General features: G+C 35.1%; 1 protein-coding gene across 1 annotated transcript; it reads left to right on the top strand.

Annotated features, from left to right (window-relative positions):
- Positions 1-1445, top strand: LOC133191558 (uncharacterized). Its single transcript, XM_061327305.1, has one exon. It carries the CDS (start codon positions 71-73, stop codon positions 1307-1309), a length of 1239 nt encoding a protein of 412 aa, XP_061183289.1. The 5' UTR covers positions 1-70; the 3' UTR covers positions 1310-1445.
- The last annotated feature ends 14875 nt before the right edge of the window (positions 1446-16320 follow it).

The following is a 16320-nucleotide window of genomic DNA, read 5'->3' as shown; positions in this document are numbered from 1 at the left end:
TCTATCCCAAAACCCGACTGATGTCTCTGGCACATTTCTAAGTAGTCATGCTTTTCGTAAAGTGGCTCCAATGTCGAATAGATTTACAAAGCACAAGAAAATTCTACCAGATAATCTGCAGCCACAGCTCCCTCTTACATCTTTACGTTCTGGATTGTCAGAAGCTATCCGACAGAACCATCCAAACGATTTTGTTCCAAATTTTGAGAACACAGATGATAACAGTTTAATTCGAAATATTCAGCATACTGTCTTCCCTTCTACACTTGAAGAAAACCCCAACGTAGCAAACAAATTTAACAGTTTTGGAATACTTTTAAACGATGAATTCTCCGAAAGAGAGAGTGTGGTAGATCATTTCAATATGGTGATAGCACCAGCAGCCTTATCTGGCGAAAGGAATGTTCCAGCATGGGTAACAAATTCAATATCAGAAAGGTTTAAACATCCGTTTATGTCTGAATTCCATGATTCTTACAAACCACATACAACTCACACTTCACAATTTACTAGTCAATCAGGATCTTTCGATATAGGTGCAAGTTCTAGCCAACATAGGTTAAATGTTCCCGTTATACCGGATCCTCATGCGTTTTCCAACTCTGATAATCATTTGGTATCGGATGTCTCTCCGGTAATTTACAAGAAAGAAACAAATGATAATAATAAGAATATTCAAGGAATATTCACAACCGATCAGGAACACAAAAATGACTTTACCTTCCATTCTCCATCCCTACAAGACAACGACTTCTACGGACGTCTTGATGATTTAGAAAATATACTGGATTCATTCTTTCAAGACAACGTGAGAAAAATGCCTTGTTCTGTCAAACTTTATCCGGTTTATAGGCGAATCATGGTAAAAATAGCGAAAGAAATTCAAAAGAAGAACATTGCTTCTGAAGAAGATACACTAGGGCGGCTTTTCGTCATGTTATGGCTAGACCTAGAGATTTGTGACCAGATAAAAATGTCAAAAACAAAAAGACTCATAGAAAAGCTAAAAAAATTCGACGAAAAGGAGTCGAAAGACGATTCAAGGGAAACTAAAAAATTGTCAAAGTATGTGATGAAAAAGAGGTTATTTTTACAAAGAACCTTAAGCAAGCGATACAAGTATTATGAATCGCTTATACGACGCACTGAAAAGAAAAGAAATAAAAATCGAAGCTTTCCTGATTTTCGACAAAATGATTCAGGATCTCAGGGCCATTTGAGTAAAATACCAAAGAAAAAATTGGAACATCATCATAGCGGCGACTCTTCTTCTAGTTCTAGCGATGATTCAATAGAAGGAAGAGATTAAAATTCATTAATAAAGATAATTCTTTTGTGTAAGTATCAACTACAAACACGTGAATGTTCTTCGCACTGATGTATTAATTTTTAATTTTTTTTTACTACTAGTATTTTACAAACTAGTTTATCATGTATACCGTAGTTTAATTTTATGCACTGTTTACAATGTCTTTCATGAAGAAATATTGTATAATATATACTAAAACTATGTCTTTCGATGAACGATTTTTTTTTCATTTCATTTACATTTCATTTTTTTAAATCATGTTCAATATTCTTCATCTCTGAGGGATGTCAACGAATATTCAAATACTAGTACTCGAATATTCATTCGATGAGTTGATATTCAAATACGAATATAAGATTGGAGTATTCTCGTGTTTTTTTTTTCAGATTTCACAAAAGAAATTTATGATTTATCTGAATTGGAACAGTACTAAAATTATCCGTGTTTTATTTACTAGCGATCAATTTCAGTCGCATGATTTCTTTCAATACCTTCTGATGTTATTGATCTAAATTATTTCGTTTAGTTATTTATTTAAAAAAAAAATGTTGTTCCCCAAAATCAAATACATGTATTTGGCAATATTTTCGAGGGTAGCTATTTGACGTGTAAACATTCCAATGGTGTATTAGGATTTTTTTTTTTTAATAAATCAATATGACGGTATCTTAAATCGAGGACAACAAAATGAAATCCTTCTTCAGTCAATTCTTTATTCAGTGGTAGACAGATATCCCATCAGGTCTACAATACGTAGTGTTTTTTTTTATTAAATAATTACATATAACTAGAGCAGAGCTCGTTGCAAAGCAACGAGTAGGTCTTCCGTTGGAGCTGCGAACAGGAAAAAGTGACCTTGAGTCAAGGTCATGCCACATTCTAAGGTTATAAGCAATCTTGTAAGGGGTATCAACTTGCAATGTCTCACCAGTAGAAAGACAGTTAAGGAATGTTGTTTCTCCGTTGATGACCTTGAACTCGTTCAAATGACCTTGCATCAAACCATGACACACTCTGGTTATAAGCAAACCCCATCTATGTGTTACCGACTCGACAAGTTCACACATATTCTTTCAGACCATTCATCCAGTCAAAACATTCTTTCCTTAGTGACCCTAAATTTAATCAACATGGCTGTAGGAAACGAGGGGGGGGGGGGCGTGCCCCCCAATAATTTTGCCGATATATAGATTACTATAGTAGACATAGATACTATAGCTTGTGCCACCTCAATAGAAACGTCTGATAACCTTCTTTTTTTTTTTTGCTTGTCAAGGAATTTTTGGTAGTTGGTGACCTTTTTTTTGCTTGTCAGGAAATTTATGGTAGTAGTGCCCCCTCAACTGTCAACTGAAAATGTATGGCTGTGCCCCCCCCCCCAAAAAAAACCCCCTGAATTTGCTTCCTATGGGCCTGATCAAGGCAATGATACACTCTGTATGATATCAGCGATACCCTTTTGTGTGTTTCGCAGTTGACAAGTTCACAGTTTGCATTTATTGCATGATAGTGAGGGAGACATGAAGATTTCTTCGCCTATAAAAAATCATATTCCCCGAGGGCAACTTGAAGATTTCTTCGCCCATGAAAAATCATACTCCCCGAAGGCAACGCCCGAGAGAAATATGATTTTTCATTTGCGAAGAAATCTTTATGTCTCCCTCACTATTATGCAATAAATTGTTTATAATACCGAATTAACCAAAATGCAGGAATTACAAAGGAGATCCAATGAATAAAGCAAACATGCATTTGATGAGAACGATATGAAAGAGATGTAAGTTACAGGTACACCAATAGCCTCGTTTCATTAAAAAAAAATCCTACGTGACAAGTTTGTGTGATCACACCAGTAACATTCAAACACCATTACATTTTTACACATTTAAATCGACACAATCAATCAACGATAATATGCTGACGGTGCGACCGTTGGGCGAGTGCATTGTTCACTTAATTTTAAGATCCGCCTCTTCAAACAGCACGAGACATTTGGAACGTCTAGACTGTGACGTCTCATGACGTATGTTAGCTGTATTTCCATAAACGAATTTTGAAAAGTGCAAACATTTTAATAAAGAACGTTTAATCTAATATCTGTATGCAATTCCATTAATTAAGGTGATTTTTTGGGGTGAATTTTTAGTTGTTGTTACCGCGCGAACGAAGTTAGCAGCGTCGCTATAAACAATCTAACTCCTCACTCGTTTAATTGTGACGTCACAATCGTGAAACACGACGTTTTGTTGCAGGGCAAACATGATGGACACGTGACTTTCTCGGCCAATCAAATTCTATTTTACTAATGATTTTTCACTTGTAAGCTAGTTTTCACAGAGGTATAATAAACGTTTTTTTAGACCATACATCGAAATAAATTATCATAATTTCTATAGTCGTAATTTATTAGGTTCAACTCACTGCTTTAAAGGATCATTGTAAATGTTTTATGCCCAATTTGGATACTGAACAACATGTGATTTTTGAAACACTGATGCCCCCATATGGCATCTTATGGCAAAAGTTAAAAGTTTCTCAAATGCAAGTCAAACTCCATGGTCAAGATCAAAAGATAAAACAAGAGGCCCATGGGCCACATCGCTCACCTGAGCACATTGGCTAGGCAAAAGCACGAGTTCAGTATTGAAAAGATTACCACCGCGGGGGGGGGGGGGCTTGAATTTTAAACTACCTGATGATGCTTCCATGTCAATATAACAAATGGCTTTCTTGTACTTGAGATGTTCAAAAAAAATTTCCCATATATTCCTTTGTAAAAATTTTATCCCCCATTGTGGCTCCTCCCTATCCCAGGGGTCATCATTTGAACAAATTTGAATCTACACTACCTGAGGATGCTTCCAAGATATTATCCTATATATTTCTATTTAAGACTTTGATCCTCCATTGTGGCCCCACCCTACCCCCGGGGGTCATGATTTGAACAAAATAAAATCTACACTACCTGAGGATGCTTCCACATAAATATGATCAATCAGGGCTTTGCTGTTCCTGAGATTATAAAAATTTTTCCTAAATATTTCTATGTAAAACTTTGATAGTCAATCATGGCCCCGCCCTACCCCCGGGGGGTCATGATTTGAACAAACTTGAATCTACACTATCTGAGGATGCTTCCAAAAAAATATGACTCATCATGGCTTTGCTGTTCTTGAGAAGAAGATTTTTAAAGGTTTTTCCTATATATTTCCATGTAAAACTTTGATCCTCCATTGTGGCCCCGCCCTACCCCCGGGGGTCATGATTTGAACAAATTTGAATCTACACTACCTGAGGATGCTTCTATATTAATATGACTCATCATGGCTTTGCTGTTCTTGAGAAGAAGATTTTTAAAGGTTTTTCCTATATATTTCTATGTAAAACTTTGATCCTCCATTGTGGCCCCGCCCTACCCCCGGGGGTCATGATATGAACAAACTTGAATCTACACTACCTGAGGATGCTTCCATATAAATATGACTGATCATGGCTTTGCTGTTCTTGAGAAGAAGATTTTTAAAGGTTTTTCCTATACATTTCTATGTAAAACTTTGATCCTCCATTGTGGCCCCGCCCTACCCCCGGGGGTCATGATTTGAACAAACTTGAATCTACACTACCTGAGGATGCTTCCATATAAATATGACTCAACATGTCTTTGCTGTTCTTGAGAAGAAGATTTTTAAAGGTTTTTCCTATATATTTCTATGTAAAACTTTGATCCTCCATTGTGGCCCCGCCCTACCCCCGGGGGTCATGATTTGAACAAACTTGAATCTACACTACCTGAGGATGCTTCCCCTTGAGTTTCATCTTTCCTGGCCCTGTGGTTCTTGAGAAGAAGATTTTTAAAAGATGCTATTAATTTTTCACTAATTCTTTATTATCTCCCCTTGAAAAAGGGCGTGGCCCTTCATTTTAACAAACTTGAATCCCCTTTACCCAAGGATACTTTGTGGCAAGTTTGGTTGAAATTGGCCCAGTGGTTCTTGAGAAGAAGTCGAAAATGTTAAAAGTTTACAGACAGACAGACAGACAGACAGACGGACAGACAGACAGACGGACGCCGGACAAAAAGTGATCAGAAAAGCTCACTTGAGCCTTCGGCTCAGGTGAGCTAAAAAAAAATGTTATTACCCAAATAAAGGTCTTGAACAAAGAATATACTGTGAAATATATACTTGTATGAAAGCCACAGCAGCAACAGTTTAAAAGTTATGGCCAAGGTTAATTTCTTTAAAAGGTCAAACTCCAAGGTCAAGGGAACATAATTGTTTGTACTTGAGGGAAGGTCTTAATTGTTACAAGGAATACACATGTGGTATTAAAAAAGCCTTAGCACCAACTGTTCAAAAGTTAAAACCAAGGTTAAAGTTTTTCAAAAGTAGGACATAATCAAAGGTCAAGGTAAAATGGTCAAAATTAAAGGTATACAATGACAGGCCTTGTCACAAGAAAATTACCTATGTAATATAAAAGCCCTAGTACTAGTCATTCAAAAGTTATTGTCAAGGCTAAAGTTGTTTAAAAGTTGGTCAAACTCCAAGGTCAAGGTCAAATGGTCAAACATATTTATACCCAAGGAGGAGACTTATCACAAGGGATACAGATGTGAAGTATAAAAGCCGTAGCACCAACTGTTCAAAAGTTTTGGCCAAGGTTATAGTTTGGTAAAATTTTGCGAAAGAGGATCAAACTCCAAGTTCAAGGTCAAGAGGTCAAATATGTCGGTACCTGAAGGAAGTCCTTGTTACTAGGAATACACATAAGAAATATGAAAGCAGTAGTTCCAACCAATCAAATTTTATGGGCATAGTTAAAGTTTTTGCGGACAAAGAGGCTAACACAGTCTAACAGACAAATAGACAGGTGGACAGGACAAAAACTGTATGCCCCCCGGATCTTCGATTACAGTAGCATAATAAAATGTCGGCGTCTTTGGGTTTTCGCATTGGCCTTAAATCTGAAAATCCAACGGATTACAAGGTGCATTACGATACGCTTTCACATCATGTTCTATAACCCAGAGCATATTGTCTGCAAAGATAAATATTTAATTCAGTATTTAATTAGCTATGCATAATTATCTATGTTGTTTTAAAAAGGAAATATATAAAAAAAAAAAATATTTGTTCTATATTTTTCGATGTAGAGATATACAGAAAATGTTTTCCAATTTTAAGTCCTATCGCAATACACATTTAAAAAAAAAGTGTGTGTTGGAGGGGGGGGGGGAGGGGTCATTACATTTTTGCTGGGATTCGCCTATGTATGATCGTAGAGAAACAAAGAGTGGGGAGGGTGCAAGCAGCAACTAAATCAAAATTTACATATTAAAACTACAACAAAAGACTATTTTCAGAAGGTCTCCCCCCCCCCCCGTACAATCCGTACAACGGACCTGTGAGAAAAATACTGATCCTACATTCAGAGTCCCAGGGCACCAGGAAAGAGTGGCAAAAAGAGAATATGGGTTTATTTCAGTCTATAAGTCGAATCAAAATATCTTTTCCTCAAGAGTCTTCTTTCTTTGAGTTCTTCCCAGTGATCGTGTGATTTATTTCATTTAATTTACGTTCTGTACTGGACTTGGAAAATGAGGACATCTTTAGGTTCCTGAGCTGGCCTTGAAGCCCGCAGAACAGATTTTCAGCTTTATGATAAATTCAAGTGATATGTAATACGGTATTAATTTTGTATTGATTTTATTAATGTTAATTTCATCAAGAAATATGAAAAATTAATGTTTTAACTATACATAGTGAGGCATTTTTTGTGTGGAACGATTATTTTGGGGTTCTCACGATTTTTTCATATGGTACACATGATGAGTAAGTGCAATAAATATAATTTGTGGGGTCTGTCCACAAGTACCTGTTGTCAAGCCCGTAGAAAACAATTTCAGTTTTTTTGGGAAGGGGGGGGGGGCAAATAGAAATTTCCACAGGTACTTGTACTCGATTTTTTCCTATGGTACACATGATGAATAAGTGTAATAAATATAATTTGTGGAAAAAAATGTCCAACAAACATTGGGGTTGAATTTGGGGGGGGGGGGGTCCTGTCCACAAGTACCTGTGGAAATTTCTTGATACATAAACAGAATTTAAAAGCATGTATTAGACATCTTTTGAAGGGGAGAGGGCACGGCCGTAATTAAAAGTTATATAGAGACTAGGAAGGAATGAACTGTCATTAAATTTTGGTTAAGAACTATTACCTAAACTCTTCACTTTCACATTTTCAATTACAGATTCTTGTTTTTAAAAAGCTATACATGTACATTTATATGTATCTATTAGATGCATAAATTATGTTATTAATCATTTTATCTTAAAGGAAAAGTAAAAATCTCAATCAAACTTGTTCCGCATATTATGCTCTCTGATTCATTACTCAACAGATGCTTCATATACATGTAAGAAGGGAAGACTGCAGACTGCAGGTGTGATAAATTCACAGCATGCAGCTCCAGCCTTAATTCCAACTTTGTTCCAAAATATTATTATTCAACGCGAAAAATTAGAATTAGCCGATAGAATATTTTGAATCACTTCGGAAATGCTGCCGTAACACCAGACTGAGTTCACAATATCGAGTGATTTTGATTGACAGGTGTAGCGCCGTTGTGCATGGATTTCGTGTAACTATCATGTACTGCAGATTGTGGTTGAAAATAATAAACAAACAGATCTAAAGAAAAGATATTGTATACTGTACATATATTTGTTAAGAACCAGTTCATTCATGAAACGAATTTAGCCGTATTATGTGGGCCCATGTTAGATTTGACAGGTTGATTTACTAGTAGAAATTCAATGGACCACCGTCATTTAGGGTATTCCGAATCACCCCGCACATCGCGACTCTCGGTAATTTACCTTACCGCTGTACCTCGCACGACACATGCACAGGTGTGACAACCAAACAGTCATTATTAGTAAGGTCTATACTTATTGCATACAACAAATAAAGAGGTAAACATAATGCGTTAACTAAAAGAATTAATTATTTTAATTCATTAACTTCCTATCCTTTTCGAAGAAAATGCCCGTGTAGAAACGTATTTCTCATCGATGTCGTGGCGTTGTTGGTGGATGAAACATGGCATATAAGGTATCGATAGAACGGCAATTTTATAAGCTTTTGTGAGTATTATTTGTTTTTTATAACACCTCAAAAATATACTAGTTATGGCCGCATTTGTAGCCCCCTACAGTTTCGAACCACGTGTGTACATGCCCCTAGCCAAATAAATTGCACACGCTACATGTATACTTGTTATATGTCAGATTATTATTTTTTTTATAACATTGTTTTTCTTAAATGCAAGGGGTATGAAAGTAATGATTTGACAAAGCAAGAGCTATAATAAGACTATCCCGGGTCCCGGTATACACTTGATCAGTGTTGATCAATGTTCATATGTACGAGTACACGTATGCAAATAATTCGAGAGCTTTTGAAGATTTCAACATACATTTTTGTAACACGCATATTTGTAATAACCACTTTATATACAAAACAAAATTTCATTCTCTTATATGGTAATATGGACGTCGTAATAGATCTGACTGAATGCTTAACATGCCTGTTTCAAAAACGTTTCCTAAGTTATCTTAAGATATGCCTAAGTTATAACTTTAGAAGTTCCTAAGATTTATCACAGCTGTATCGCGAAACAATCTTATCTAAAAAAAAAAATTATAAGTCATTTCTTAAGTTGTGCCTTTAAGGACTAATAAAATAACATTCCCGCTCTATATACAACACTCAGTATGGTATATATTTTTAGATTCAAAAAGGAAGGGTGCGAGGATTAGGGATTGCCCCCACTTTTAAAGGATTTGGACACAAGTATGCTTAACTTTGCGAAGTGTTTTGCTAGATCTAAGCATTCACAGACACACCCTTTCAAGCCATCTTCCCTTCCGAGCACACGATATTTGTATTTTAATTTTTAAACATTGTTCTAGGCGTTATACATTTACTTTATTTTGTTCTTATAAGGTATCTACATGTAAATAAAATTTTAAAATGAATGCTTCGTAGCGAACACATGCGAGTTTATATTTTTCAAACAATCTTTGCCAATTACTACACTGCATGTACACGCTAGTTGTTTGTGCGGTGTAGAGCAACAATGTATTTCAACATCGAGGTGCCCGCGGCTCTCTGTGGCCACGTGTATGTAAACGAGGACTGGACTACAACACTTAAAGACACAAAGCGACAGAGACGGATGAAACTGTTTGCTATATTACAAAGACTTGAATTATAGTACATGTATATTTGAAGGAATTTTTATTTATGTTAATGTTTATTTAATTCTATAAATAATAAAGGGACATTCACAAGAGTGGTGGTAAAAATAATATGTGCTTAGCATGCGTAGGAATTACAATTATTTACCGAAGCCCCCATTCAATTACAATTGCAGATGAATTAAAATACAACAACACGGGATAGAGCAATACTTTTTTTAAATGTATTGTTGCGTGAACAGACAAAAACAGCGATTAAAATTCAAAATGATTTTTATGCACCAGTGTTTGGAATTAAGATTATAAAAGATCGGTAAAGTAATCTTACTGATTCGATATAATTAAAAACATAACTTTCCATTAATTAATAGCTCTTTGTACAAAATTGACATTATACGCGATCACAAATACTAGCTTTGTTTATGGCCACAGGTGGCTAGTACACTGGTGACCTCGATCAACAGCGTGGGATTCGCGCGTTGGGTTACATAACTAAACATCGAGCTGAACATGGAGACCGTAATATGCATACAGCTAATGATCGTGAATTATTCAATGCATACAGTTTAAAATCACTTACAAAGTTTGTTGTAATAATAAACGTAGAAAGATAGATTTAATATTCTCCGCTTTTGAACACTATTAACCTAATTTAAAAAAGAAGAAAAGAAAGGCTAGTTGTAATAAATAATTTAATAGTGAACCATAAACCACGTTTTAAACCTTATTAAAAAGAAAATTAACATTAAATACCGCAGGGTATATTATTGATAGCAAGTCTGTTTAAGTTATACACATGAAGAGGTCTGATTTCCTTGCCGAATGAAAAACGTTACCTGTTTACCTGGCCTGCTTTCTTATACGTATTACGCAATACCCATGGTATACTCGAACAAAACAACATTTTCATTAGATCAAAAAGGTGTAAAAGAACAATTTTGTTCCCAAGATCCAGATCGAAATATTTACCGTTTTTGAGTTATAAAGCAAAAACTTTTAAGGGCCCAAGATCCCTAATCATAGGGGCCAGCCCCTTTTAAATAGTATAATATGAAAGCCCTTGCAATTATGCACAACTTTTGTTCTACATGTCTTAACAAAATATTTCTAGTTTTCAAGATATAAAGGAAAATATGTCAAATTTTTTGCTGTTTTCCGCGTTCTAACTTTTGACCCCTCTCTAGCGCCATTTTTAATGCAAAAATCAAAAAACAAAAACCAATGTGCACAACTTCAATGCTTCCTCTTTTCAATTTCAAAGGGTTTTGTGCTCCAATTATAACCATTTCTGAGCCTTTGTCTGGAAATAAGAGGCATGCAAAATTCAATCAAAGGAGAATAACTCATGAACAGAAGGTAATTTCCGAATTGTATTACGGTATTCTGACAGTGTTTTGTAAAGTCTAAAAGCTCTGAAAATTTGAACAAAATATGTTTAAAAATGAGGAAGATATGAAGCGTCAAAGTTGGCGTCTAGGAAAAAAAAAAAAAAAGAATAATCTTAATCATCACAATCAGTAGAAGGTCTTCCGTTGGAAACGGAAGACCTTAATAACATGTTATACAATTACAAAATTAATATACTTACATATTATACTGACATATTACTGATATTTTAAGCATTCTTATCATTGTTTGTTAGCATGATATAAGAATTGTCTTATGTTACAATTTCTTTTATGTTTGTAAATAGTAATAAAATAATTGTATAAATTTGAAGACTTTTGGTTTTCTGGAGTAGTATTTTAAAATAAACTTGTTCCTTACAAAAAAAAAAAAAACAAATATGTACAAAAAATGAAATCCATTTCAATATCATTCAAATCACATTAATTACATTTCCAATAACCTTTTGTTAAGTAATCATACATTCCAGTTTCGCAATAATATATTGACGGTGCGACCGTTAGGGCGAGCGCAGATACCTTTCAGTTTTCATTACTTAGATCGGGCTCGTCAAACCGCACGTGGCATTTGCTACTTTGCTACTTCTAGACTCTGACGTCATATGACGTCGTATGTATGTTGCATTAGCCTACCAAAACGAAGTGTGAACAGTGCTTATTTAAATCAAGTACGTTTATTCTACTATTTGTCTGCTATATATCCATTAAATGAAAGTGATTTTATATTTTGTTGAATTTTATTGCTACCGCGAGAACGTAGTTTGCGACGAGATGCAATTCGCTAAGCATTATGGGACCACAGGTAACTGCGGAAAAAAAATCATTTGGATCAATGTGCAAAGTCCGAATTTTCTCTTCGCCCAGGCGTTGCTTTAACGCAGTGACGAGGGCCTGCGCGCCACTCGCTGCGCTCGCTAATATGTTGACGGTGCGACCGTTAGGGCGAGCGCAGATACCTATCAGTTTTCATTACTTAGATTGGGCTCGTCAAACCGCACGTGACATTTGCTACGTCTAGACTTTGACGTCATATGACGTCGTATGTATGTTGCATTAGCCTACCAAAACGAAGTGTGAACAGTGCTAATTTTAATCAAGAACATTTATTCCACTATTTGTCTGTTGTTTATCCATTATATCAAGGTGATTTTATTTTTTGTTGACTTTTATTGCCACCGCGAGAACGCAGTTTCCGACGAGATGCAATTCGCTAAGCATTATGGGACCACAGGTAACTGCGGAAAAAAATTCATTTGGATCAATATGCAAAGTCCGAATTTTCTCTTCGCCCAGGCGTTGCTTTAAGAGCTCGCAGTGACGAGCGGCGCTTCGCGCCGCTCGCTGCGCTCGCTATAAATTATGTGATGATAATCTAAACATGTGATTGCTTTTTCTGTATTTGACATAAATGTATAGGTTTCCTCAAGAAATAGCCTTGCAAACAAAAATAGTCAACAAAATGTTTACTGTAAATAACTTTTTTATACGCGAGAACTTTCTTTTTTTAAGTGTATTTATGTATAATTCTACTATTAAAGGTTATATAGAGCTATAACAAAAAAATCGTGAATATTTTTCTCGTCTATAAATACCTAAAAACAACTCACGAAATAGGGTGTCGCGAAAATTTAGTGATTTACAGTAAATAGCATGTATTTTGCAATTCCTTATGCAGAGTTGTCGTTAGTTCCTCTCTCAGCCACCTCTGCAATGGGCTCGCGTCAAGATTTTTGACAAAACGTAAAAAACATAAAATTTCAAGGATTATTTCAAATTAAACTAATAGTTTTAGATCTAAACAGTAAAATAATATCTATCCTTAAGGACTATCATTTATATAGCTCAGACATTTATAATTATAATGAATTAGAAGAAACGCACTATATATTTCTCCTGCTTATCACTGTGATATACGCGAGCCAACGACAGAAGTGAATGTATGAGCCGATGGTAGAGGGTGTGCATTTTGATGATTCACATATATCTGATGTTTAAAAACTCTCACATTTTATTATATGTTACATTTAAAATAATATTACCTTTTCGATTAGTCGCCCGCGTAAAGCAGTGGTTAGAGTGCTGCTCTAGTAATTAAGGAGCTGATCCTTACGTCGCGGGTTCGAATCCTCTGCTGGACGTGGAGATCGGTCCTTCGGATGAGACCGTATAAACCGAGGTCCCGTGTCGCAGTAGGTATTGGAACGAAAAGGATCCCTCACTGCTCAATGGCCCTACGTGCAGAGGATAGGCATAAATTTGCAGCCCTCCACCGACAAGTGGTGGCGTCTCCATATGAGTGAAAAATTCTCGAGAGGGAACTTAATGAACTTAAGTCTGTAATAATATTACATATCTGGTCCCAATATAAAAGTTTATTGTTCAAAACACACGTCGTACATAGGTTTGCTAAACAACTAACCAAAATCATGCCTCTGTAATTATTTGGTTCTTGTAATTCGCCCTTTCTAAAAATTAGTACAATATGCCCTTTTGACCATCTGGATACATACCAGATTAAAAAATGTCGTTATATAATTTACATAAAATAGAAATCATACCCTCTTTACATGCAATAAAAAATTCATTAATTACATCACAGTCTGCATTACTCGTAATACACCTAAGTTTGAACTTTCATAATTGCTTTCCCTACTTTCAAGTCCGAAATGTGGATTTTTCAATTCCTCTTAATATAAATTTCATTGATCATTTTACTATTCTTTTAAGAGAATCAATCTGTAATATTGGGATGGGCTCAGTTTTAGAATAAAACGTTTGAATTGCTTGATTATTTTGGATTGTACATCTTCCTCACTTTAACAATTATTATCGGGAAATTAGTTAAATATCAAAGAAAATTGTCTATGGAAGTGTTTGTTCAGTAATAAATAAATATATATATATATATATATATATATATATATATATATATATATATATATATATATATATATATATATATATATATATATATATATATATATATATATATATATATATATATATATATAATGTGTGTGTGTGTGTCAATTAAGGGGCTAGGACACAGATTTGAAGTTTTATCTACAATTTAGTATAATATCATGACATATCTTTCTGGAGCATTTCACAGCGAAATATGATGAAAGCGTGTTTAGAAATAATGAAATATGTTGCGATAACATACAGTTTTCAAGCTCAAAAGTCCATTTAAACAATACAAATCGGGAGCAGAGCAAACAAAGACCTCTAAAACATCAGAGGTGGGATCGGGTGCCATGGAGTAGTGAGCATCCCCTGCCGACCGGTCACACCCGCAGTGTGCGCCTTGTCATGATTGGGAAATAACGGGAAAATCCGTAGAAAATTCAGTGTGTAAATAATGGCCTAACAATTAGTATGAAAATGTCAGTCAGCATTTGACTTAATGATAGATTGTATTCGCTGACAAAGTCATTGTATCGACCATAGAACTTCCGAAATAATGACTTTAAACGAGACTTAATATTCTTGTTTCATCAACTTGTTTGCCAATAACTTACCTCGTTTCAGAAATTGTTCATAGGTGTAGAGCATGTTCTTGCGTATCGAATCAACTGAGAGATATAAACCCCGTATGCAGATGATACTGGTATATAGCTGCATAAGTAAGGGATCGAAGTTGACGATTGAAAAGTTAAAGTCGTCATGTTTATCATAAACCTTAGTTGTTACGTTACCGTTTACGTCTTTTTCTAGTAAAATATCTAAACATGATCGAAACAGATGTGTCAGATCTGTGGTATCTTTTATTTCAAGCTCACTGGGATATATATCGTGTCGACATATGAATGGAAATAACTATTGTTAATTGATAATACGTCGTCGATATATTAAATGTCGAGTTGAAGGCCATCGGAGGTGTTTTTCTTTTTCTCATGTATAAAATTGTGAATAAACTCTGCTTCATATGAATACATAGATAGGTCTGATAATAACGGGGCGCAAATTTTACCAGAGAAGCTTAAGAAGATTTAAAAAAAAAAACCCACTGCATTTTGACTACATAATCAATAGAGCCTTGACCTAACACCAGAACCCCTGACCCTGGGAAAATAATATTAAAAATTTTGGAAGACGCACCCTTGCTCATAATAAGTAAGCACTTTGTATAATACATAGGAACAAAGAAGATGTATAAAGAAATAATGCACTTTCACTATATTATGATCTATATAGCCCCGCTCTAGCACCAGGACCTCTGACCCTTGGGCCACGAATTTTCAATTTTAGTAGTGGGGTCACTACTTATTACAAAGTTGTCAACAGTTGAGTACCTGTAAAATGCGAAACGAAATAGAAACGAAACGGAACGAAATGAAACGAAACGAAATCTGCCGAAACGAAACGAAATGAAACCTACCGAAACGAAACAAATCAACAGTTTTTTTTAAAGTTATGTTTAAAGACATTCGCAATACAACAGCTAGTACAGTAACTTTATTTCTATACGTAAATAGAAAAGCTTTTACATGTAGCACATCAATTATGAGAAATTTATTGTATTTCGATGGTTAAAGGCTAAAATTAAAAGTAAGACATAAAAATTAGAGAATACTACGCTTATTTTGAAATGAGTATTTTGAAATTATATAGTATGCTCGTGCATATTTGTAGCTGGCAGTTGATTTACAGTATATATAAGCATGTATAAGTAAATACATCACTAGAGAAGGGAGCATTTATCGGTGTTTAAATATTCTATTAACAAGTGCTTGAACTATATAAATTTTATATGAAGTAAAAATAGTCCATATACAGTTACACATTATATATAATGATATACCTTGATTTGAAAAAATTCTGTTTCGTTTCGTTTCAGTAGGTTTCATTTTGAGTTCGTTTCGTTTTGTTTCGTTTCGGTAGGTTTCGTTTCTATTTCGTTTCGCATTTTACAGATTCCCGTTTCGTTTCGGTAGGTTTCGTTTCGTTTCGGTAGATTTCGTTTCATTTCATTTCGTTTCGTTTCGTTTCTATTTCGTTTCGCCCTTTACAGGTACCCGTCAACGTTTGCTTGTTTGATGTCCAGGAATAAAGAAGATTTTTAAAGATTGCAGTAATTTGATGGTTTTAGCCTCACCCCTCAGGCCCCAGGGGGCAGGGACCATGATATTCATAGTTTTTGTTCCCTTCCACCCCATAGATGCTTTATGCCAAAATTGGTTCAGCAGTTTCAGAGAAGAAGCTGAAAATGTTTTTAAAATTAATTGTTAACACTCGACGCACGACTAACGACGACAGATAAAAACTGATGGAAATGCAGATAAGCGTCTGATATACACGGTTTGTAACATGTATAATTTCTCTGTTTTTGACAAGT

This window comes from Saccostrea echinata, unplaced genomic scaffold (genome assembly GCF_033153115.1).
Source record: "Saccostrea echinata isolate AGI-Se365-2 ecotype Australia unplaced genomic scaffold, CSIRO_AGI_Sech_v1 ptg000023l, whole genome shotgun sequence".
In the NCBI taxonomy this organism is placed as follows: domain Eukaryota; kingdom Metazoa; phylum Mollusca; class Bivalvia; order Ostreida; family Ostreidae; genus Saccostrea; species Saccostrea echinata.
Note: the sequence above shows the minus strand (reverse complement) of the source record. Positions and strands in the feature narration are given on the sequence as shown.

Excerpts from the sequence above, each read along its gene's own strand:
- LOC133191558 (XM_061327305.1), top strand. The coding sequence starts at position 71 with ATGTCGAATAGATTTACAAAGCACAAGAAAATTCTACCAGATAATCTG.